Genomic DNA, 26634 nt, shown 5'->3' on the forward strand with positions numbered 1-26634 from the left:
CCAGGCAATGTTCTTCGAGAGAATAGCCTCTGATAGGAACGAGTAGCATGATCCGTGGATTTACAATTTACATAGAAATATGAAGTCGGATACCCTTCGATAGTCATAGTCTAGTTGGTCGAAATAAAACGACATGCAATTCACCCTTAATAAATAATTAAAGAGATTTAGTTACTTCATTGAGTTGAATTAGTTTGACATAGCTTGAGAGGGCATGTTCAATTGGATAGGAAATCTCTTCGAAAGAATAGATCATTGTCGAACGAATTAAGTAGATTAGCGAGGGGTAGGTGAACCGAGATTCTCAACAAATTCATTTCTCATTGAACTTTAATCAATCATTCTAGCTTATTTATTTCATCATTTAATCCTTGAACCATTTCATTGAGTTTTTATTTAATAATTGTAGTAGTAAACAATCATCTGAAGTATCGCTGCTAAAAATTGAATAAATGAGAATAATAATTGAGAAATACAGTCTTTAAAGGAACGATAATCATACTCTTGTACACTATATTATTACTTGATATCGTGCACTTGCGATTATTTCGAGCTTGAATATTATTAATTTTTACTAAGAATTTTACAATGAAAGATTTGCTCGATCACTAAGCATTGAACATTTTGAAGTACTTACATTTACTTGCGAAATACCTAATTTTAATTTTAAAATACTTGATTTGGTAAATGAGATACTCATAATTTGTGATATAATACTGAATATTTGAATATGCAACTTAAATTCAGTCATGGTTGGTTTTTCCAACTAAGATTTATTAAAATACTTATTCATGTCATTTAAAGAAATGAACACAGTTCATTACTAATCGTGGAGTAAGAGTAAGTTGTTTGTAGATCAAAATAAGCTTGTTTGTAGATCAAAATAAACACTTACTTTTAACAAAAATATAGTAGCATACTTGTCCCGGAGTAAAAGTAAGTTCTTTCTTTGTATACCGAAATAAATTGTTATTTTTATTTTATGAGGAGTGATGAACAATGTATTTGTTAAAATTTCAATTGCATTGAAATTTCATCATGATGAAAATTAGAAATATCCAGTATTTTATTACCTATTCTGAGTATCTCATTTATGAAATCAAGTATTTTAAAACTGAAATTAGGTACTAATCAAGTAAACTAAGTACTTTAAAAGTTTCATGCTTAGTTGGGAATTTGATATTTTTTTTTAACAAAATAGACATCACATGAGAATGATATGTCGTCCAAATGCATCTTTCGAGGAAAGACCAATAATTGGTGAATTTACGTTGCATATTCGAATATCCAGTATTTTAATACCCGTTATGAGTATCTCATTTATTAAATTAAGTATTTTAAAATTGAAATTAGGTATTTCGCAAATAAAAGTAAGTATTTGAAAAAATTCAATGCTTAGTTACGAATTTGTTTTTTGTTTTTTTACAAAATAGATATCACATGAGAAGGATATGTCGTCCAAATGCATCTTTTGAGGAAAGACCAACACTTGGTGAATTTACGTTGCATATTCGAATATCCATTATTTTAATACCCATTATGAGTATCTCATTTATCAAATCAAGTATTTTAAAATTGAAATTAGATATTTCGCAAGTAAAAGTAAGTATTTGAAAAAATTCAATGCTTAGTTACGAATTTGTTTTTTTTTCAATAAAAAATAATTAAATGAAATGAACATGTCATCCAAATACATCTTGAATGGAAATGCGAGCATTTGGTGAACTAACATTGCATATTCGAATATTCAATATTTTAATATCTATTCTGAGTATTTCATTTACTAAATCAAGTATTTTAAAATATAAATTAGGTATTTCGTAAGTAAAAATAAGTACTTCAAAAAGTTCAATGCTTAGTTGTGGTTTTGTTTTTCTTTTAAAAATAAAAAATATTTAAATGAAATGTACATGTCATCCAAATGTATCTTGGATGAAAATGAGAGTATTTGGTGAACTTACATTGCCTACTAGAATATCTAGTATTTTATTAACTTTTATGAGTATCTCAATTACCAAATCAAGTATTTTAAAACTGAAATTAGATATTTCGCAAATAAAACTAAGTACTTGAAAAAGTTCAATGCGTAATTGCGAAATTGTTTTTTTAAAAATAAAAAATAATTAAATGAAATGAACATGTCATCCAAATGGATCTTGGATGGAAATACGAGCATTTGATGAACTTGAATTGCATATTCGAATATCCAGTATTTTAATACCTATTCGGAGTATCTCATTTACCAAATCAAGTATTTTAAAACTGAAATTAGGTATTTCGCAAGTAAAACTAAGTACTTGAAAATCTTCAATGCTTAGTTGCGAATTTATGTTTTTAAAAATAAAAAAAAATAATTAAATGAAATGAACATGTAATCCAAATAGATCTTGGATGGAAGTACGAGCACTTGGTGAACTTGCGTTACATTTTCGAATATTCAGTTTTTTAATACCAATTCTGAGTATGTCATTTACTAAATCAAGTATTTTAAAATTGAAATTTTAGTATTTCCAAGTAAAACAAAGTATTTCAAAAAGTTCAATGCTTAGTTGTGATTTTTTTTAAATAAAAAATATTTTAATTCAATGTATATGTCATCCAAATGTATTTGTGAATTATGAGTGGAAAGAGAAATACTAACAAAAATAAGAATTTAAATAGTTTTTTATTAGTTAAAAGGGTAAAAAGGTAAAAATACTTGAAACAAGTAGTAAAAACTAAGTTGATTTTGTGTCAGGTACTAAAATACAAAAAAAACTTGTGGGTACTGATTCTTAACTAAATCATTGACAGTTGCATTTTTCTCCAATTTACCGAATATATATCTTTGTTTTAGAAACATTAAACTTAAAATTAACGACTGACACAAACTCCTCCTAACGTCCAAGTGGGGGCAGTGTCAAACAATCCCATTCGCACCCAATTAAATTTTTTAAATAATTTTATTATTATTATTTTAAAAAAGGGTTATCTTTCGGGTAATAAAATCCATTGGTCTACGACATTGTGTAAACAAATCGAATCGAATTAAATATAAAAAAAATATAAAAGTTTGAATTCGGCTTGAATTAGATATATTCGAAAATATTAAAATTTCGAGTTTCGAACTCAAATATACTTAATTCAAACCTTAATTCAAATTTCGATTCGAATTCAAACCTTAAATTTATACTAAAACTTTGCTCGATTCGGTTCATTTAAAAAAAAAATCGACCAATAAAAAAAAACTAACCATATAAAAAAAATTGGCCATAAAATTTTTTTTCATTTTTAAAAAATTGGCAAATAAAAACAAGTTAGCCCCTTATTTAGTCGGCTCTCAGGCAATGATTTGATTGACCTCTTGACAAGTCTCATTTTGCAAGTCCATTCGAAATTTGAATGGTTTCAAAATTTTGTTTGAGGTTGAGGTTAGATTCGAAAGATTTGAACATATTTTTAAGTTTTTGGAACTATTGTATGAAAATAAATACTTGAAAGATTCAAATTATATTTATTTAAAGTATCAAAAATCCAGAAAAGTCGATTAAATAAATATTAAAAAAACAAGTTATTGTATGATCTAATTTTTACCAATCAAAGTATCAAAAATGATATCAACTGAACCTTTTTTTTAATGTATTTTGCTTCTTTTTTTTCCCTTCAGATTTAGAGTGAGTCTTATGTGAGACGGTCTCACGGATCTTAATCTGTGAGACGAGTGAACCGTACCCATATTCACAATAAAAAATAATACTCTTAGCATAAAAAATAATATTTTTTCATGGATAACCCAAATAAGAGATCTATCTCACAAATACGATCCGTAAGACCGTCTCACACAAGTTTTTACCACAGATTTATATGTAGTTTTTGGAAATCTATATTTACTATTCGATTTATTTATTTATTTATTTTGAGAGACTGAACCTCATTGTTTTATTTTAACGAATTGAATTGATGCATTTTACCGACAAGAAATTTAAAAAATAGTAAATAAAAAAATATAATTAAGGATCGCAACACGCGCCGCGCCAATGGTTCCCAACTCCTGACTATCCACACGTTTTTTCCGTTTTTAATATTTTTAAGTTTTAAATGTTACTTTCGCTCCACATAAATAATTGAGTATGTCTCTTATGAGACGATCTCACGAATCTTTATATGTAAGACGGGTCAATCCTGCCGAAATCCACAATAAAAAATAATATTTTTAGCGTGAAAAGTAATATTTTTTCATGGATGACCCCAAATAAGATATTTGTCTCGCAAAATACGATCCGTGAAACCGCCTCACACAAGTTTTTGCCTAAATTAAATACACCAATCTCCTTTAAAAAAAAGAAAAAATAAAAAGTACTAACAAGTGGGTACCTTTTACACACATTCATCGAATCGGATCAATTGAAAAACAAATTAAAATTGGTTTGATTTAATTTAATTTACCAATTTCGACATCGATATCGAACTGGAGTTGGATTGATTGAAAATAGATCTAAAATTAATTTAATTTGATTCGTCGAAGTCCAATTTTAGAATAATTAAATAATGTATTTAATTTATGACTATGATATTTTAAAAATTTTAAAACAATTTTGAGTTATTTATAATTTTATAATTGTTAATTGTACTTCTAAACTTGAAAAACAATATACTTAATCTTTTGAATACTTTTTTAGATAAATAATTTACCTTAATTCCTATTTGGATCCAATCAAGTTCAATCTGATTCAACTTGGTTTTGGTTTCGAATTAAGTAACACTTTCGATCGAATTCGATCTTGTATTTCGACTGGTTTGATCTCAATTTACCAGAATAAAAAACCGAGTTAATCGATCAAGTAACATGCCTAGCATATAGATTGTGTCCATGTTTTTTTTTGTTTAATATTTTTCAAAGATTAAATCGTTTTATCTAACAAAAATTAGAATTATAATAAAAATTAGTTTTCTTGCTGATTTTAATGAGATTTTTCTCATGATTACTTTGAATATTTATTATTTTTAATCTTTATTTTCTTTTATACTGTATTTTTATTTTAAAAATTAGGGACAATAAATCTTTTTTTATTACAAACACGAACAAAAACGAATTTTCATCTTATATTTTGCAAAAATTTGTGTGAGGCGGTCTCATGGGTCATATTTTATGAGACGAATATCTTATTTGGGTCATTCATGAAAAAGTGTTACTTTTTATGTTAATAGTATTACTTTTTACTGTGAATATCGATAGGGTTGACTCGTCTCACAGATTAAGATCCATGACAGATATTATTATCTATTTTATTTGATATTATTTTTTAAAGTTCATTTAAAAAAAATTAAAACTAACTGCATAATATTTTCTTTTACAACAAATAATATATGTATTAAATTCATTTAAATTTTGTCTTTTTTAATAATAATAATAATGAAAGAACTCAAGCAAATAAAAGGCACATGTAGGCGCGTTTGTCGCAGCACAAATGTCGATATGGATTCTCACTTTATTCTTTCTTTTAAGTTGCATACGCAGTGATACAAATGTAGTAACCAGACAAATAAAATAAATAATATTACCTCTCTTCTATTTTATACCCTAAAAAAAAAAAATCCTCCCTTTTTTCAAGAAAAATATCATCTCAATTTTTTTAATTATATTATATTTAAGCCTCAATTTTTCTTTTGGAAAAAAATTAAGACTCAATTATGACTATAAAAAATATCAAAATTGCAAAAAGACAGATATACTGAACAAATGTTATAATTTTTCCATCTCGTAAATATATGTAATTCGTTTATACATTATATAATGATAAAATATCGATACATGTAAACAGGGGTATAGGCAGAATTTTTTTGATGGTGGGTGATTCGATAAACGGTGGCGACACGAACGAGATATAGACTACTGAAGATGTGTCATGCGGTTTTTCGTTTATAACTAGTCGATATTGAATAAGACCTTGCAGTAAACTCTGTTTTAATATAGAAAATAATAGAATCTGTCAAAAACTCTTCGTCCATTTTATTACGAAGAGGTTTTTTAAGAAGTTTCATGGTTGACAATGATCGTTATGTTGCTATAGTAGAAATAAAAAACATTAAAATAAGACGAATCAATCAATCAATTAAGAACCCTTCACGATCAACATATCTCGACACAATAATCATCAGCTCTTTGTCTAATATATCTTTAGCCTCATCAACCAAAAGACAGAGTTTTGCAGTTTCAACCTCCTCACGTATTTTCTTTCTCACTCTCTCGATAAGAATATGAAAAATATAATTTTGAATGTTTGGTGATGTATATTTGCATTTTTTGGTGTTTTTTGATAAAACAATGTTGTTAATGTTAACATTCATTTTTCTCATAAGTTTTATCATCTCTATAACATTACCTTGACTTTTGAAATATGAAGAATCGAAGATTCATAGCATCCTTCCGATGCGCGTCTTCAATTTTGGTTGTAAGCCTAAATCAGTTCTTTTTCACTTATTATAATATCCGTGTATTCATCACATCTATATGCCACTTACTTCCATCGAAACTCCATATATTTCACGATATTGTTATGTAGTGAAGTGTGATTCTCGTTTATTAAGACCGCAAAAGTTAGCAGAATAATGGGTTCAACCAACATTTTAATGATCCAAGTGGCATAAAAGTTTAATCTTTCTGAAAATCTTTTTGACATCTATATAACTATTAAATGAATTGACAACCTACTCATTTGTCTCTTTATTTGATAGCATCACTACATAATAACTAGGGATATCAATGTGGCGGATGTGGGGCGGGTATGGTTAAACCCAAGATCAGTCCCATGAAGAAAATTTCGACCCATTACCCATCCCAACCGGGTTAAATATTCTTTGGACCCGTCCCACCCCGAATACGAAACGGGGTGGGTTAGACCCATGAGCCGTGAGACCCGAATTGTTTTAAAATGAAAACATTAATCTTGTTTGAGAGATACCTTGAGGCTTGAACCACTAACATTAGCGTATAATTATGGTGGTGCAGGGACAGTAGTCTTTTATTTATAATTGGTCTACCTATTTGGATAATAAACTAAAGCCTAACCAAAAACAGAATCAAACATGTTTATGGTTGACTTTGAGGTGGGATACTAAAAAAATAAAAATGAATAAAACTAAATCTTAGAATATTTATATCTACATATATGTGACGGGTATTATAGGACTCATGACCTGCGCCATACTCATACAGGTCTGAAAAACTGGACCCGAGACCCACTCCATGATCCGTCCAGATGGGACAAGACGAAAAGAAACGTGAGGTTTGTAATTTATCAAGAACCCCAGAATAACAGACAGGACAAAGATGTGGTTCTCTGCGCCACCGCAAGCCTTCGTCAAGGTCAAATCCTCTGCCGCACAAGCCCTTCTCAAGTACTCCAAGCCCCTTCCTTCCAACAGTGCAGCTATCGTAATAAGAGTAATTTGAGTGAGTCGAGTATATATATAAACTCGATGCGTGCACGTTGATACTCGTATGAATAAATTTTATACTAGTTTAATCGCGAGAGCGGGCACAAGTATGTAACCCTTTGTCTAGGTTGGCTTAATGGTACTTTGTCTATTAATCAAAAGTCATCTAGGATAAAAGCCTTCAATAGTTAGTGATTTAATGTAAAATTAGGGATTGAGTTAGGCAGCAGTACAAGTAGGCCAGTAGCACATCCTTTTCCCTTGACCAGATACATGCATTCACTCACACGCTTTTAAAAAAATAGTTTTCCATCATATAATATTTAAATAAATCCAATATACATATATATATATATATCGCCAGATAAAAAAAAAATAACCTAATTGCCTCCGTGGTCCAATATTCACATGATGATTGGTGGCGGCCGTGACAATACTTACATGGAATATAACATATGAATCGTTATGTTAAAAATTATAGTCGATGTTATCGAAAATTTTAATCTTTTGAATCGTATGGGACTGTTATCTAACATAGATAATTATTAGTTTAAAACAAAACATAACAAGAGTGAGTGACTATAAACCAAAATTTCCCTAGCCACTTGTAAGAAATTATACGAGTTCTCCAAAAGTTAGAAAAACTACATAGTGAGTCTCATGTGAGATCGTCTTATGGATCTTAATCTGTAAGACGGGTCAACTCTACTCATATTCACAATAAGAAGTAATACTCTTAGCATAAAAAATAATACTTTTTCATGGATGACTCAAATAAGAGATTCGTCTCACAAATATGATCCATGAGACCGTCTCATACAAGTTTTTGCCAAAACTACATGCTTCTCTATATGGATATCTGTCATCCTTTCGATAATGCAAAATGATTATCGGAAGGAATCATATCTCAATAACTTGGGTGGAAATCTCAACGATGGGGAAAAAAAATTTTATTTTGGATTTTGTAAGGTTCACATACATTTTTTAATATTTGGTGATGTTATAAGTTAATTTATGGTTTTGGTTCCATAATTTGTATTTACTTTACAATTTCAGTCATTTTAATTGAAGACTGACGCGATATCATAAAATAATGACATGACATAAAAAACAATCGCGTCATAAAAATTGCTAATGTGGGGTAGAAATTCCTGACGTGTCTAATGTCACGTCAGCAACTCAAGTGGAAAAATACTAAAACGAAACTGTAAATTAATTGATAACCATGTAAATTACGAGACAAAAAAATCTATATCCCTTTTACCGAATCAAATTATTTGGTTTTATGTGAAACATTTCTCATTATATTAAAATGATAATTAATAGATATTTTGTGTGATAATATCTATATAAGAAAGATATGTTTATATTTAAAATAATAAAAAATAATTTTTCATATATATCTAAAATAAAAAAAAAATCCGTGTCACAGATGGTAATAAACCACATCATACAGCTGGTTCGATCCAACAACCGGCTGCCGACCCCCAACTGTGGCATTTCCCATTGGCTTTTTTATGGGGACCCCACCACCTTTCACCACTCTCCACTTATATTAATTATATATAATTAATATATATATATATATATTTAATTATATATATAAATACAAATAAAGGATAACACCACCGCAATTAAATATAAGATAGAGAATACAAGAAATGGGTCCTTTCTTCCTCAACTTGTCTTCTTCACCTCTTCTTTCTTCATATAAATTCAACCCAAATATCCCGATTCGAGACTTGTTCTGCCTCTCTCTGTTTTACGCATAGAAGATAGGTACACAGATACCCAACACACACAGCTAGGTGTGTTAATGTAAAGATACACGCATAGGTGAGCTTGATTCTGGTGTTTTATCTACTTTTTTTTTCTGTGAAAAAAATGCCAGCTTGGTGGGATAAAATATCCGGGAGGAGCAAGGATTCAGAAACCAGGCCTGAGATTTCGTCTTCAGAGGGTTCATCACTGAAAAGTTTGAAGAAAAAGGGGAAAGAAAATGGAAACAACAGAGACAGTAAAGCCCGGAGCTTTGACGAGGTTCTTGTGTTGAAACAATCGAGAAATTCTCCGAGAAGTAGTCGGGAATTCTCCCTTGTAGGAGGAGGGGGTTCGGGGTTTTCGGGTTTTGATTCGGCTTCATCTTTGGAGAGGGGGCACCCTTTGCCTAGGCCTTTGGAATCACCGACGGAGCATCCGGGCCATGGTGTCGGATTGGGGCACGGGTCGGGCTCTGCTTCCAGTGTTAGTTCATCTGGGTCGTCTGATGATCCGGCTCATCTTGCTGATATGGCTGGTTTAAGGTTTGTTGGATTTTCAGCTGAAGATTTTAGATTTTATTCTTGTTTTTTGATGAATGAAATCTTACTCTTGGATATGTTTAATGGTTGGATCTAAATTGATTCTTGGATTTTTGGCATCGAGATTGAAAATTTTGGTTCGTTTTGCTCATGGGTCAATCTTTTCTTGATTCGTTTCATAGTTTATTGAATTTCTTTTTAATTGAGGAAGTTTGTAAAAAGTTTAATTCAATCAGTCTTGTGGTTGGTGTGCTCTCTGATTTTGTGTCCATCCATGCTATACTTGAGCCGTTGACTTATTGTGAAGAGCAAAACTAGAAACTCCAAGAATCAGATATCACAGCAGTATTATCCTATCAGTGTGATAAATTTATGCCAATAAATTACACCATTATCTGTTTACAGTTCGGTTGTGCCTCAATTAATTCCTGTTTATCATTCAGAGGGAGTGGGGAGAACAAAGTGCTAAGCCCATTGTCACGGAGCCCAGGTCGAGGATCCCGGTGTACCAACGCTGTCACATCGCCTCTTCATGCTCGAATTAATGGTATTAACTTGGACACGACAAATGGTAAACTGGAAGATGTAAAAGGCGAGTGCCACAGGTTACCCCTTCCACCTGGTAGTACTCCTGTTAGCCCCTCTGCGTTACCTACTCCCCCAAGAAGTCCCGGGATACCCGAAAGCTCGGGTAGTAGTTCGTCAAAATGGAGGAAAGGGAGGCTTCTTGGAAGAGGCACTTTTGGTCATGTTTACCTCGGGTTTAACAGGTAACAGAGATTCTAATATACTTAGCATATGCACGTATTTGGGAAAAAAAAGGTCATTTATTACTATATTTTATAGTTTTCATTATGTAAACGTTTTGGCCTATTTGTAATATCTTGTAATGCCTAATTTTGCAGCGAGAATGGGCAAATGTGCGCGATAAAAGAAGTCAGGGTCGTTTCAGATGATCAATCATCAAAAGAGAGCCTCAGGCAACTGAATCAGGTACTCTTGAATATTTTTTACTTTTGTGCATATAATTCAGAGGCTTTTAACTGATTGTTCTCTTTCTGACATATTTGATTATTACAACAGGAGATAACCTTGCTTAGTCAGCTTTCACATCCAAACGTTGTTCAGTACTATGGAAGTGATCTGGTGAGAGTCAAATGTTATTTTATTATTCAATCTAATACTTACACTCAGTCCTCGTGCACCTTGTAACAATGTCCCTTTGTTCTTCCAGAACGAAGAAAGGTTATCTGTTTATTTGGAGTATGTTTCGGGTGGTTCGATCCACAAATTATTGCAAGAATATGGAGCTTTTGGGGAACCTGTTATTCAAAATTACTGCTAGGCAGATTCTCTCTGGCCTTTCTTACTTACATGGAAAAAACACAGTTCACAGGTGATGCCCGATGCCCTCCCCTGGTGCTAAGATTATTTGTTTTGCATGAAATATTGTTTGGGTGTTTCTTTTTTCTCCAATTTGGTGTTTCGTTTTTCTTTTTTTCTTTTTCCAATTTGGTCTCTCCTCTGCAGGGACATAAAAGGCGCAAATATTTTAGTGGATCCCAATGGTGAAATTAAGCTCGCCGATTTTGGCATGGCAAAACATGTACGTATCTTCTTTCAAGTTGTCATTATTTACTTGTCTGTCAGATGAAATTAGACACATTATGATAATAACTTTTTTCGAAAAAAATAGTTATCTAAACATAGAACATTACATGAAATCGAACTGACTTCTTGAATTTTTTGGGCTGAAAACTGATTTATGATTGACGGAATACTTCAAGTAGACGTGATCATTATTGCACTAGTAAAAATGTTACATTGGTGATTTGAGTAATATTTTGGCCTCTCTTTTTTTTAACAATGGATAATCTGGATAAAATCTTGGTATTTACTTTCGTCTTACACTCTAATGCAGATAACTGCCTGTTCATCGATGTTATCCTTCAAAGGCAGTCCTTACTGGATGGCTCCTGAGGTGTCTCTCTCTCTCTCTCTCTATTATATATGTGTGTGTGTTGATAGACAGATAGATGAAGATTTTATTCTGTGTGCTATTTTTCTAAGGAAGCATATGCTATTGCCTCTCAGGTTGTGATGAATACAAATGGTTACAGCCTTCCAGTGGACATTTGGAGCTTAGGATGCACGGTTCTTGAAATGGCCACATCAAAACCACCCTGGAGCCAATATGAAGGGGTTCGTATTTCAGATTCACGCCATTGATTCCAAAGATTGACTTGAAGCATTGAAAGTACTGGAGTTGATAGAGTTATTAATTTATTATCTGACAGGTAGCTGCTATATTCAAGATTGGAAATAGTAGAGATGCTCCAGAGATTCCCGATCACTTATCTCCTGATCTGAAAGGTTTTATAAGGCTATGTTTGCAGCGTGAACCATCTGCGAGGCCTACTGCATCTCAACTACTCTGTCACCCTTTTGTTAAAAACCAAACTACACAAAGAGCAACCAATGCCAATATAACCCGAGAAGCATTTCCTCGTGCCTTTGATGGAAGCCGCACTCCGGTAAATTTCCATTTTGTCGACTTCATTGCTTCTAAGTAAAGGTAGTTAGAAGCCGGTACAAATTTCATGGTTTTTTTTATTAACTCTTTTTCTTACAGACGGCCCAAGAACTTCAGTCGGGCAGAAACAACAATTCTTTGGACAGAGACGACACATTGAGATTCGCAGTGCCGAGAACCTTGATAAGTCCAAGGTACTCAATTTAAATCTTGAACTATTTGCTATTTATATATAATACATATCCAGGATCGGAAAAGAAGGGCGACGTGTTACTGGATTTGTTCTTCCCTGTGCATGTTACTGAATTACCCTAGTCTTGAATTATTTCTATTTGTTATATCTTCAGGGATAATGCACGAACCATAACATCATTGCCCGTCTCTCCCACCTCGAGCCCGTTACGACGAGATGCACCCGCGTATAGGAACGCTTTCCTTTCTCCGCCACACCCATCTTATACGGTTGGTCAAAACAATCATAATTACAGTGAACACTCTGTCTTTCCGTTCAGACAACCCAACTCGAGAAGCACCCTCGATCCATTTCTCGAAGTCCCTCAATTTAGAGCTATAACCTCATCTATATCCCCTGCAAGAACCATGCCGTAGAATTTTAAAATGTTACGAAGAATCTTTTTACCTGGAAAACTCATTTCCACATGTGGTCGATGCACGTGAGAGTTGCTTTGTGGAGCCTTGGCAGGACAGGTTACGGTTTCGTCTTATTTTGTGATCACCGGATTTCTTGATGCTCCTCTGTAAATAAAATATAGATTTACTGTTGTCTGCTGTTTGAATGTAGATCATATGCTAATTAATCTTAAAAATTATTTCCGAATCGGGACTTCACTTTCCCTCATAGTCCAAACCCCATCTTGCTTTAATATTTGTTTATTTTGAAAATAAATGTTTCATTCATCCGAAACCAAATTAATATTTTAGTAGGTTTCAGTTTTTTAATAAGGTAAAAACTTGTTGGAGACGGAGTCTTATTTTGCGAGACAGAGCTATTATTTGGATCATATATGAAAAAATATTACTTTCTGTGCTAAGAATATTATTTTTTATTGTGAATATCAGTAGGGTTGATCCGTTTCACAGATAAAAATTCATGAGATCGTTTCACAAGAGACATATTCTTATAATAATTTAGAGTTTTGTTTCTCGAGATTAAGCAAAAGCCAATTTCCAACAATATCTTGTCAAAATAAAAACTCAGGATCGTGAGGATTGATGCAAGACATGAAGTACTCAAATCAAGCCGAACCTATGAATCGAATAATTTTTTTGATAGAAATTATGATATTTGATATCAAGCTTGATCGGACATTCTCCGATTGATATGCTCCGATCTCTTTTGCCTAGAAATGCATGGGATTCGAAAGTATAGCTCAAACTCGAACCAAGAAATAATAAAGAAATTTGGTTTACAACATTTACTTCTTTACAAAATGTTCATAGGCTTGCTATTAAACCACGATTAAATGCTTTAAAAAAATAACCTCGTACTAACATTCGTCGTTTTTAAGAAAAGTTGACGTCGAAATGAAATTTTTCATTAAGAAGTTCGTTAACATGAAGTAAGATCGTCAATAACATCTATTTGAAGAGTAATTTTTGAAAGGAAGGTGAGAAATTGGTTCTTTTCCCCTTATTCAAGTCTTTTTCACGATGAAAAATGAAGTTAGAGAGATGTAGATATACATATGAATCAGTAAGTAAGGTAAAATTACAAAGATAATTCAAGGATGACATATTTAATAACACATAATATAGCTTATAATTAGAGTTTTATGATCAAGTTTTTATTATATTATAAAAAATTATAACTATTAGTAATCATAAGATATCGAAAATATCGGATGTGAATTACTTATTTAACATAAATAATTAAGAGTAGGTCTCTTGTGAGACGGTCTCACGATATTTATCTGTTAGACGGGTCAACCCTACCAATATTCACAATAATACTCTTAGCATAAAAAGTAATACTTCTTCATGGATCATCTAAATAAGATATCTGTCTCACAAATACGACCCGTGAGACCGTCTCACACAAGTTTTTGCCAACTATGAGTGAGTCTCATGTGAGACCGTCTCACAGATCTTAATCTGTGAGACGGATCAACCCTACCCATATTCACAACAAAAAGTAGTATTCTCAGCATAAAAAGTAATATTTTTTTCATGGATGACCCAAATAAGAGATCCGTATCACAAATATGACCCGTGAGACCGTCTCCACAAGTTTTTGCCTTCTAGAAGTTAACTAATTTTTATTTATTTTTTTTGAAAAAAATCTAATATTTAATTTGATATCTAAATAATCTTAAATTTTTTTCTTAAAGAAAACTCAAATAAATAAAAATTTATTCAAAAGGTCTAATGAGGTACCCAGCTAGTGGAAGTGTTGATACCATGGAAAACGAATCGAGGAATCCACTTCCCGGTGCATACCCCCACCGCTGCCGTCGCGGTGGATGTCGGCAACTCATCTTCGAGAAGACCTGGACGGGTCGAAAATCCCACCATCGATGGTCCGCTCGGCCTGTCCCATGATGAATCTTTGACCTACGCCCGAAGATTCTTCAAGTGGGGGTTTTTCTGCCTCCCGCTCCTCTGGGCCGTTAATTCTTCTACTTCTGGCCTGTCCTTCGCCAGCCACTTTCTCGTCATTCGGACCCCCTTCTCCGTTACTGTAAGTTTTTATTTTCAACGATACGGAGGCAGCATTTTACTTGTTTTAGATATATTTAGAAATGTTATTCCTTGTTCGAAACAATCTTGAGTTACTTGCCAACACTCTGGTTTTACTTCATTGACGTCCTGCCTAGAGCTTAGCTAGTTTTCTTGTATGGTACAGGTGATTCACCCCCTAGAACGTGAGCTTTGTAATCCTCCTTTCCGTTGTGTTATTTTGGGTCTTAGGTCCCGTTTTTACAACACACAGATTCGTATGTGACAGAATTATTCAAAAAATGATGGCTTCTGTTTATAGAACTTTGCACAAACTTAAACTTTATGGACCATGCTAATTGAAGCTGCTGAAAAATAGTGTTGCAGTCCTAACTTTAAGCCTCAATGCTTGGAGTACGATTTAGTTTTATTGCCTAGGAATTGGAGAATAGCTAGTGGCATATGAAATAGTTGGTTTTTTGATGGGCTTACTGCATTTTGGCCATTCCAACCCTTTTGATAAGATAATAAAAAATTAGAAGTACTAATATTTGGGGTTTTGGAACACAAAATGGTCTGATATTTGTGAAGCTCTTTCAGGTTGTCATTGAGAGCTATACCTTAAATCTCCAACCTTTGACTTATCTTTCCAATTGTTCGAATGTAAAATGTCTCGTGCGGGCTTCATAAACCTACTTTTGCTTGTGAGGATTTGTATAACTTGAAAACTAACCAATCCATCATCTGAGAAAAGATACTTCTTGTATAATGTTGACAAAGTCCATAGAAGAATGAAGTGGACTACCAATTATTACCCCAAGGCTGTACAAAAAGTGCTGCCTATCCTTTTTGTGTCGTCTGTGTCTGATGTTAAAGATATACATTTGAACATCATCCATATCATATTCATTTTCTGGGAGGCACCTCATTTTTTGCTTCACTGGCACAGAGCTTTCACATTACTAGTAAAAATGCAATTTCCTTGTGATTGATTACCTGGCCTGGAGTGAATTTTTCATGTGGAAAGTGTAAAATCATCCTCCCCATTATCGTCATGGATCTGGTAAAGGAACCCCAAGAGTTTTCTGTTATGAGCTCGTGCAAATGACTGTTATAAGGCGAATAAGTGCTTAATCATTTAAATCCGAAATATTTTTGTTTTTATTTGACTTTCTTCCCTACAATGTTCATGATTGGCGGGGCTTGTTTGAGAAAACCCCAGAGCTCGTCTAACAAATGAATACAAGTGCTGCCATTATTATTGATACAAATTGAACCTATGAATTAATCGTGCTAATGATCAAGAATGTTTCTGATCTACCTATGATTACTTCAATAAGAGATAATCATTTATTTTTATTAACAATAATGAAGTTTTTTTTCCTTCTAAAATTAAGTTGCTTCTTTTTCTCTTTAAACTTCCCATGTGTGCCTCTCTTGTAGATATTATCTTCCTTGTTTGCAAATCCGACATGTGTGCTGGGCTGGTTGTGGGCTGGATTACTCATTATCAGCTGACGTGGCAGTACTCTTCTTGCTTGTGACATTTTCCTCTAATATTTGGCTACTGAATCGTTGTACTCTATGGAAAAAGTTTTCATTACAGTTTCTGTTGGTGAAGTTTTATATTTTATGTAGTGCTTTTTTTTTTTTGTGACAAACATATATTGTATTGTGAGAGTGTATGGGATCGTGAAAATGATGCCGACTTTGAGTTCTTATCCCAAAGTAAATATTTATTTGAAAACCAATCATGTATAAAACCTCGAAATGTACAAAAACCTATGAAGGCGGTGGATCATTAAGACAGTTAAATTGCTCAGTTTTTTGTGATAGGAACTTGGATCTTGGAGTGATATTGATGTTTGTAAAGCGATTTAGAAGCTTATTATCTTCATGATTTTAGAGATTAACCCCAAATATATATGAACTGAAAGCTTTAAAAAGGTACAAGTTATGTCTATGACTTATATTACGAATGTAGATTCAGCTGAGTAACAAATATAGAGATAGAATAACAGCTACATAAAAAAATGTAAAAAATCATATCTTCTAAGTTCTGATTATGGCAATTAACTTACTCCAAAGAACTAGTGAAGTGATTTTCAAATTAATCGGGATGAAACAATTGAACAACAATGTTTACACAAAAGCTTCTTAAATAAGTCATAGAATCCTTCACTCACAGTCAATTTGACATTACCAAATTGCTCAATGTTTGGCAATAACTTCTTGTTAACATCCCGATCTCTTTTTCACTTGATAATATTGTAGAAAATTGTTCAACGACTGTTGAATTATTGACAATCTATTTTTCACCTATACAAGATGAAAATATTTCTTGTTTTAATTTCAGAAACGTATAAATCCTTTCAATTTATATGAACATTTACTTGGCATCACTAATTGATCAGGTTTGCAGATTGTCAATATATGCCAGTGACCCACAAGCAAATACTTATTCTTAGGGTCCACCACCCGTATGTGTTCTAGTCGTCAATTAATCTTTGGCAGTGAACATCAGTGTAAACATGAGGTGGTATGCAAGACATCTTAATTTCCAAATATTGCTGTGTAAGGCATCATAAATAGTTGTTTTCTATTTGTTCTACGAAATGACATTGTATGCTTTTGTTTTCCACAAGGTTTCACCTGTTGAGACACAACTTGCAGTGTTGAACTGGCCTTGGCAACTTACTAATAATATTTTCCATTCGATGTAAGAAAGTAATGTCCTACCAAATTCGTGATGAGACAAATTCAGAGAAATAGAGAAGAAAATTCATTGATGTTTGGGGGTTGCTATTTAATGGAACGAAAAATGAATTTTAAACAAAAATTACTGTAACGACATTGTATCTGGTTTAGATAAATCTGTTATTTCTCTAAAATAAATATGGTTAATTGTTGTTCTAAAAAAATCTGGTTAATTGTTCAGTTTTCAGCTGGTCATTTTCTTTTTGGAGTTGCATTTATTCACTAAACTGGCATATTTTTTAATTTTGATAAATCTATGTTCTTTCTATTTTCTACGAGGGCGTCCTTAAGATGTCCCTGGATAACTGGAAATGCCAAAAGAGGTAACACGATTAAAGACTCTCAATATGATTAAGAGCTTACAGTGGTGTGTATTTTTGTACTCAGCTATCTTAGAAAACTATATGTTTTCATCCTCACCCACTTTTGTTGGTATATATGTCTGGCACAGTTGGCACAGCCCTCGATCTAGTGGCTTGCATATCTGGGTGGTCTACTGGTCTTCTGAAATTGAAATAATGTGCCAATTACTATCAGAGAAGTTCCTCAAACTCTCTCCACTCTTGTTAGAAAGATGAAAATCGCATCATTTCGACTATTCACATGAATCAACTTACAATTATGATTACGATGGACAAGCACGTTGTTTTAATTAATTTCACATTACGTTTTAGCGTTGCTTTAGCAAATATTATCTTTGCATGTCTTTCTTATTATGTACTTAACCTTGTATTGACACGTGGAAAAGAGATATCGAGGGCGTTGGACTAATTTATTGTTCCAGTAAATGTGTTTACGTTACGCCTTGAGTTTGGTGAATTAGGTGACAGATTCGGTCAATGTAATCAAATCGACAAAATCAGTTTCACTTTAATAATCTGATTCAAATTAATAAAATTTCACCTACCATACATCCATGATAGTTGTTTCTGTACCTATTTATATCTCTGTGCGGGCTGCTTATTGGGAGAACCCATGGGATAAGAACTCGATAATCTATGAATTTCCTGGCAATGGAGGACTCTAAAACAGGGAATGGGGGAAACAAAAAGAAGTTTACATGCAGCAAATTTCATTGGAAGCCTGAGGAAGATGCACTGCTTACAACACTTGTCCAAACGTTTGGTCCAAATAATTGGGAGCTTATAGCAAAACACTTCCCAGGAAGAACAGGTATCCATATCCTTTCTTTATTTCACCACATATGATTGCATTTTTCCCATCCGTTCCAATTTCTTAACTAAAAACGCGGCTTCTCTATTTTATTTTAATTGCAGGGAAGAGTTGTCGCTTAAGGTGGGTGAATCAATTGGATCCCCAAATTAATAAGAAGCCGTTTAGTGTAGAGGAGAAGCGAAAGGTTCTTGAACTTTATCAATGCTATGGAAGCAAATGGTCAATTATTTCTAAGCATTTTTATGGTCGAACAGATAATCAAGTGAAGAATCAGTACCATGTACTTGTCGGCAGTCGCACGTTCAGAGCCACTAGCCCACCTTCTGGTGACAACCCTGAAGACACTCCTAAAGAAGAATCTGTGAATTTGTCTCAGTTTGAGAATGTATCAACAGTGGCATTTGGATCTCAAGTTTCAAATATTTCTTATAACAGAGATAACAACAGTGGCTTTGATCCATGTTCTGATGTCATACCTTATAGGGTTGAGTTGCCGTTTATTGCCAGCGGACCTTCTGTTTATTGCAAGAATGAAATATGGTATGCTGCAAGTGGCTCGAATCCGGGCATGATTGGTCCTCATTCTTTTGATAACGCTAATCTAGGATACATCGGTACTGATCAGAACACAATCTGGGACGACGCGATGAATTCTGATGTTAGCTATACTGAACTCTTGAATCTTCCTTTAGTGAGTCCTCCCCAGCAAGGATGTGTCAAAGATCACAACTTCATCGACTTTTTTGGGCTTGAAAAGCCTTGATAAAGTCGCTTTCGTACTTTTTTTTTTATGATTGTGTGTGTTGTTTTTACATTGAAGTGAGTACATCAGGAAATGTCATCCTGTTTAAGTTTGTGCTTTGAGTCAGTCTGTTGTTGATTTGGGTCTGTTGAGTTAATAAACTGTTTCCTTTTCCCTATTTCTGTCTTGGCTTCTATCTGGGTTTTTAAACTTGCACATAAGTAAATTTTGCTGGATTCCCAATTGCAAGATGCTAGATTCTCGTCTGCCTGCGGAGGCCGATTAAAGACTAGTAGGCAAGGTCGTAAATCGCAAGTCCCTATACTGTGTAGTGACTTGGGATTGAACCAGATTGGAGGCACCTTGTCCGCTGTACTTTAACCGGAGCATTCGTTCGGACCACACTGGCAAGTCCATCTGTTGAGGCATTTCTTGCCCCAATGATGGCACTATAATTCATAGGAAGACATAATTTAGCATTGGAAGTTTCTTTCAGAAAGACAAGATTGTCTTCAAATGCAGCCGCCAGGAAAAATTATGATGCGACATTCGTTAACTCAACCCGTAGTTTTAATTGGATAATACAAAAATACCACAAATGGATTCTCATGCATAAAAGTCAATTTACTTTCATCAAATCTAAGAAATTTAAACGTATCTATGATGTAAACACCAAAGTTCCCATTATGCTGGAAATATTGCCAAACAAATTAGGAGGAATGTGTCATAACTCATAAACCACATGATGCAAGGCTAGTTTGAGTTGGTCAAAGTCCCAAGAAAGAAGGGGAAAGAGGTGAATAACCCCGCTAGACGAGAAAGAAGAGATTTTACTCGATAGAATTCAAGAATATTTTTTCGCTTGTTTGTAACCATTTCATACAACCAAGTGACTATATTTTTGTATCTATATATCTTCTATTTAGATTGAACCACAACATCCTTTAGCCTCTTTTCGGTGGTCGTCTCTCTTTTTTCCTTATATTTCTACACTCTTGTCATGTGTATCAGACGATTATGTTTTTGTTAAAGATAAATGTTGTGAAATATACAAATCCAAAGACAATGAGATCGAGTAACAAGGTATTAGTCATAATCTGGTACTGTGGTGGACGCAGAATATGAAGTTTAGTATTCCGAGTTTCGGGTACATTTTTCTTATCAATCATCGTGGAAACGATTATATAATTTCATTAATTAAACTCCAATTTATGAACATAAATTAATGATGATTTTAAATAATATTAATTTTCTATATAAAAAAAACTTCTAAATACATTTATGTTTAAAAAGTTAAATAGAACATATCTTTCTTGTTGATTGAAAAAGAGATTTTCAATATCTCGGCAGATTTTATTTTTTACCTTTTTATTAAATAAAAGATAGTAAATAATAAAATAACAATTTCAGATTTTGAAGATCCAAAAACCGAAAATTACGCCAAAATTTTGTATTTATCAATTTTCTTTTGTTTAGGATTTCTCAGTTCCTACAAAATATAAACTCTAAAAATTTATATTTCTAAAATCTTATTCTATTAATATCTTTTAGATAACAAATAATATATAATATATATTCTCTATATATTAAATATATTATTAATATTTTTTGGATATCATCATAATAATCCAAATCATAATTTAAATTTAATTATTTCAAAATCAATTATATTTTTATCCAAACTTAAAGTTACGAAAATAATTTTCCATCTTCACATATAATTTTTAAATTACATTTTATCTCTTCATTATTTTGGAAGACGTAATGGGGACCATTTGTTTATGAGAAACTATAATAAAATCGATAAATAACTAAATTCTTTAATTAATTCATCGAATTTGTTAAGTTCATAATTACTTCATTATAAAATTGCGTTATTCTTCATTTTAGAATATCTTATTCTATGAAAAAAATAGTGCCTTGATATAATCAATTATATATGAATTAATTCTCCATAGATACTTTGTAATTGAAGCTAGAATATTTTTCTTTTACCTCTCCATTTATTTTTTATAATCATTTACCATCAATTTACTAGTGAGTGATTCAATTTATAATCTAATGATTAATTAGTTAGGCCCCAACATCAGTTCCATAATCAACAAAATAGATAATCGTATTTTACTTATCGCAAGAAGAAATGCATTCCATGTCTTTGAATTCATATACCCAATCAGTCATTTCAAATATAAATATAAAATGCAAGCGTTAGAGAATGTAAAATTATAAACTAATATTGCACGTGGAATTGATTTTATTTGAGATAAAATTAGTTAATATAATAAATAAAAATGAAAATTTATTTTTTATAAATTCATATTAATCACATATACGAAATTTGCATGTTTTCACGTGTTTATTTTATATAATTTACTTCTCGTTATATCATTTTATTTATCTTCTTTTCTTAAATTCTTAGTGAATACAAATATTTTCTCATTATATTTAATATCAATGGTGTACTTTCTTGGTCGTAAATGAAATATTGATGATATATTTTATGCATATCTTGAACTTTTAATACAATATATGTGAAAAAATCGATTTTTTGTGTAATTTAGCCGATTGAGTTTTGTTAGCACATTAATTTATAACAATTGAATATATTTAAACACAATATTATTACAAGTATACATGTCAAGTTTTAATAACAAGTACGCATATCACGTGACAAAAATTGATATATTACAATTCTACCTCAATAACATTCTTTAGTAACTTTAACAAAAACTTGAATAAATTAATAAAATAAATTGAAATTAAAATAAAATGAAACAAACATTATATAAATAATTGAAAAAAATAAACAATTGTTATAATCTCAGTTAATACACATTATCTTTAATGTTATATAATGATTGAATTTCAATTCTTAAACGATGTTTTTGAAGAAGTTCATATTTTATTAATTTACTATGACAAGTTATATTGAACTAATTTAACAACATGCAATAACTAAGTGTCATTTGTTATTTATAATTGCAATCACAACAATGAACGGTGGAACACTCTTGCTTTTGTTTTTCAATCTATGATTATCAATATGTACTCAATCTCATATGTTGTTAGGATCGGCTAGGTGTTTAGAGAGAGTGAATAAACACCTAGTAAATTTTTTGCATGATTGATTTGGGCTAACAAAACATAATAACTTTATCTCAGCAAGATAAAATTATGTGCGAAAAAGACTCGTGTTCAAAGTTGATACTAACACGAGAATATGCAAAGTTAGCTATTCCAATGCAAAAAATATTCACGATGCTCTCTAGTTTTTCGATGATAAATATTATTAGACAACAAATTTAAGCTGATTTGATGGAGAAAATGGAGAAGAAATGCAACATTATTTGAAGAATGCACAATATGTACAGAACGAGCAACGAGCAACAATCGATCAACACATTACAGTCAATGAGACGAAAAATGAACAAAAATATCAACGAGTTAAAGAAGACTGACATGGATGACAAATTATAAGATAATTGATATTAACCAAATTGATGATCCATTTGTATAATTTGCTCTATTTTCATATTGTGACCCAGTAGCTTTTGAAGGTGTTGTCAAAGAATCAAAATAATGAAAGACAATGGATGCTAAAATCACTTGGGAACTGACCGAGCTTCCAAAATGTCAAAAAACAATAGTTGTGAAGTGTATTTACAAGAGTAAATTGAAAGAAACTGGAAAAATCGACAAATTTATATATATATATATATATATATATATATATATATAAATTGAAAAAAGTTTTGTATGAACTAAATCAAGTCCTACGAACATGATGTAGTCAAATTAAGGCTTATTTTTTTAAGGTGAGTTTTAAAAAATGTCCATGTGAGTATACACTTTGTACAAATTTGAAGATAAAGGAAAAATGATCATTGTTTGGTTATATGTTGATGATCTTATATTCATGGATAATGATAGTTGTAGGACCGAACGCTTGTCGCTTTACTAAAAGTTATAGCTAGTAGTAATGGTTCAACTCAAATCTTTTACACCGCACAACAGCTCGAGCACTATGATTCGATCGCTCTACCAAACAGAGACAATTATTGTACCCAACAATCTCCCTCCCAATAATTGCACTCCTTGCAATCAATGGGAATCGAACCTACGACCTTGGCTTTGATAACAATTGTAGGACGAGCATTTGACGCTTTACCATAAGTTATAGCTAATAGTAATGGTGCAACTCAAATATTTTAAACCGCACATCAGCTCAAAGACTATGGTCTATCGCTATACCAAGCAGGGATAATTATTGCACCCAACAATAGTGTCATGTTTGAAAATTTTAAAGAGTCAATGACAGTTGAGTTTGATATGTCGGATCTTGGCAAGATAGATTATTTTCTTGATATTGAAGTAGTTCAATCTACTTATGGGATTTTTATTTCCCAAAAAAAATATGTTCACAAAATTGTGTACATATTTAAGACGGAGAAATGCAATTTAGCAAGTACTCATATAGAGTGTGGTTTGAAGCTAACCAAATATTATGAAGGAAAGAAGATTGTCATCACACTTTACAAGTAAATTGTTGGAAGCTTAATATATTAGATAACAAGAAGGCCATATATTATCTATTATTTTAGTCTCATAAGCAGATACATGAAGAATCTACATAAATGCATCTTTTAGCTGACAAGATGATTCTATGATACTTACAACGAACGCCAGAACTTGGTCTCTACTATAAAATAGGAAAAAAATCGGATTTGATGCCTTTTTGTAATAGTGATTATGTAGGAGATCGAGATGATAGAAAAAGAACTTCAGAATATGTTTTTGTCTAAGATTGAGCAGGCGGTTGGGTTGGGAAGAACATCCACAAAAGATGAGATCAGTAAAATGCAATCACTGAAATTGGTTCTATAAAACAATAATTTCAGTGGAGTGGGATCGGGTAGAAGACTTGTATCATATATTGACTAATTAGATGTTCTCATAATAGTTTTTGTGAATAATTTTAATATCTTTTTATAATTAATAATAAAAAAAGTATATAAAAGACAATGTATGTATATATCAATATTTTTAAAAATCATTTGATGACACATTAGGCATTTTAGAGTAAAAAAATAAATATGAAGTTTATTTTATGAACACTAGAACGTAAATTACAGTCCCTTAAATATTTAGATTGATCATATCATTTAAATTAGTTTAATTTCAGTCACGTACAGTTTTGTGTTACTTTTATATATTTAATTCTCCACACTCTATAAAATATTAAATAAACTATAAAATTTTTATATAATATTATGTTTTTCAACGTTTAATAAATAATGTCATCATGATTTTTTGGTATATTGATCGTCAATGCATCGATATATTAATAATAATTATTTAATTAAAAATTTACTGTAAATATTTTTTAAAATGTTCAAAAAATAAATAAAAATTTTAATCAAATTTTCATCTAAAAAATGGTTATATATATATATATATATAATGAATATTCAATATCAATAATTATAAGTAATTATCTAAACGCATATTTACTAATTTAATATTACAAGTATCGCACGATTGTTATACTTATACTAGTTAAATAATAATAATAAAGATAGGAAAATAATTTTTTTGTTTTACTAACCTTGGCTATTCGGTTTCGGTCAACCTAATTTTCAAATTTTGGTTTTAGTATACTAACTTTGGCCTTTTTTAGTTTTCAATCCAATTTTTTAAGAGTGCTTGCGTTGCACCGAAAAATACTAATGTGATATCATAAATTGCTTAGTTGTCCTATGTCACATCAACAATTGAATCAAAATAGTCAAAAATAAAAAATTAATGTATCAAAATAAAACTCTGAAAATTTAATGAAGCAAAACTCGAAATTGAATAAATCTGTTTTCCCACTTCATTATTTGGTGGTAGAATTCATGCCATATTCATAGCTACGAGAGATCCAAGACACTGTCAAAAAGGGTTGGATCTCTCTTTCAACAACAAAATGACCAATAAATTAAGTAATAATATAAAAGTAAAAAACAAAAACTTTAGCGCTATAAAATCAAGATTCAAGAAATACAGAACATAAGCAAGAGAAAACACCCCAAGCCCTCATGGGCATGTCATGACGATAAAATATTTGGATGACATATTATTTTTCAGAAAATGAATGGAGTTCTATTCTCAATTCTCAGGCGTATGTTTGCGTTCTGTGAATCTTAATATGGTATCAGAGACAATCGATTGTTGGCAGTTTCCGATCAATTATGAATGTACGTATTAGTCCCGTATATTCTAATACTAAAAACGAGATCCATATAATAATCAGTTGTGCTAAATTTGTGCGCAAAAACATAATTATTTAACAACAAACAAAGCAAAGAACTATAAAAGTAATTATTCAGAGTAATCCATTGTATCAAAAAAAAATCTTATGCAATAATTTATGAATTATCTCTTTATATCTCGTTGAAATATTAAACATATGATTATGTAAGATCTATCTTACGTACTTTTTAATCCATCTATTTTTATCTAATTACTACATTAATATTGTTTGAATTTCACAAGAAAATTTCTTTAAATATAACAAGCAACGCACACCCGAAAAACTAGTTAATATTAATATTAAGGGTATGTATTTTGTGATACATTTTCATGAATTTATATCCGTGAGACGAGGTCGATCTGGTCTATATTTGAAGTAAAAAATAATATTTTTGATATAAAAATTAATACTATTTCATGGGTTGGAGGATCAAATCAGATCGAGATCATTATCACAAAATTATCTTGAGATAAGATTTTTTTGTGTAATATTAAACCCACATTAATATTAATATATATATAAAAAAAAGAGGATAATGGATGCAACATATAGAATTCTACCATTACAAAAATTACTTCGAAGAGATAAAATCCTAATAGGATTCTTCTATACAATGTTATATATACACATATACGTGCTTTGTTCTACACACCGCAGCCTTCATCTTCTGTCTTCCCCTACTTAATCATTAAACTTCCTTAAGAAAGCAATACAATTATATTCTCGATGGCCCCTCCAGTTT

General features: G+C 31.6%; 2 protein-coding genes across 8 annotated transcripts; both read left to right on the forward strand.

Moving 5' to 3' along the window:
- The first annotated feature begins 9058 nt into the window (after positions 1-9058).
- On the forward strand, positions 9059-13108 carry LOC140805991 (mitogen-activated protein kinase kinase kinase 3-like). The gene is given in 12 exon segments (XM_073162394.1): positions 9059-9719; positions 10160-10486; positions 10622-10709; positions 10800-10862; positions 10951-11055; positions 11057-11112; positions 11247-11322; positions 11638-11697; positions 11811-11918; positions 12014-12250; positions 12349-12443; positions 12597-13108. Coding segments are annotated over 12 exon segments (1896 nt in total). The 5' UTR covers positions 9059-9300; the 3' UTR covers positions 12859-13108.
- A 1519-nt stretch (positions 13109-14627) lies between these two features.
- Positions 14628-19794, forward strand: LOC140805996 (uncharacterized). Of its 7 annotated transcripts, XM_073162410.1 has the most exons (4): positions 14628-14947; positions 16369-16450; positions 17340-18855; positions 18960-19794. In XM_073162410.1, the coding sequence occupies exons 3-4, from the start codon at positions 18681-18683 to the stop codon at positions 19619-19621; spliced, it is 837 nt and encodes a 278-aa protein (XP_073018511.1). In that variant the 5' UTR covers positions 14628-14947; positions 16369-16450; positions 17340-18680; the 3' UTR covers positions 19622-19794. The 7 variants fall into 7 exon arrangements, with proteins under 7 accessions (XP_073018511.1, XP_073018512.1, XP_073018513.1 ...); XM_073162411.1 differs by having other exon boundaries at positions 14628-18049; positions 18134-18855; XM_073162412.1 differs by having other exon boundaries at positions 14628-18005; positions 18134-18855.
- Positions 19795-26634: the final 6840 nt, after the last annotated feature.

The sequence above is a fragment of the Primulina eburnea genome, chromosome 11, assembly GCF_022965805.1.
Source record: "Primulina eburnea isolate SZY01 chromosome 11, ASM2296580v1, whole genome shotgun sequence".
Taxonomy (NCBI): domain Eukaryota; kingdom Viridiplantae; phylum Streptophyta; class Magnoliopsida; order Lamiales; family Gesneriaceae; genus Primulina; species Primulina eburnea.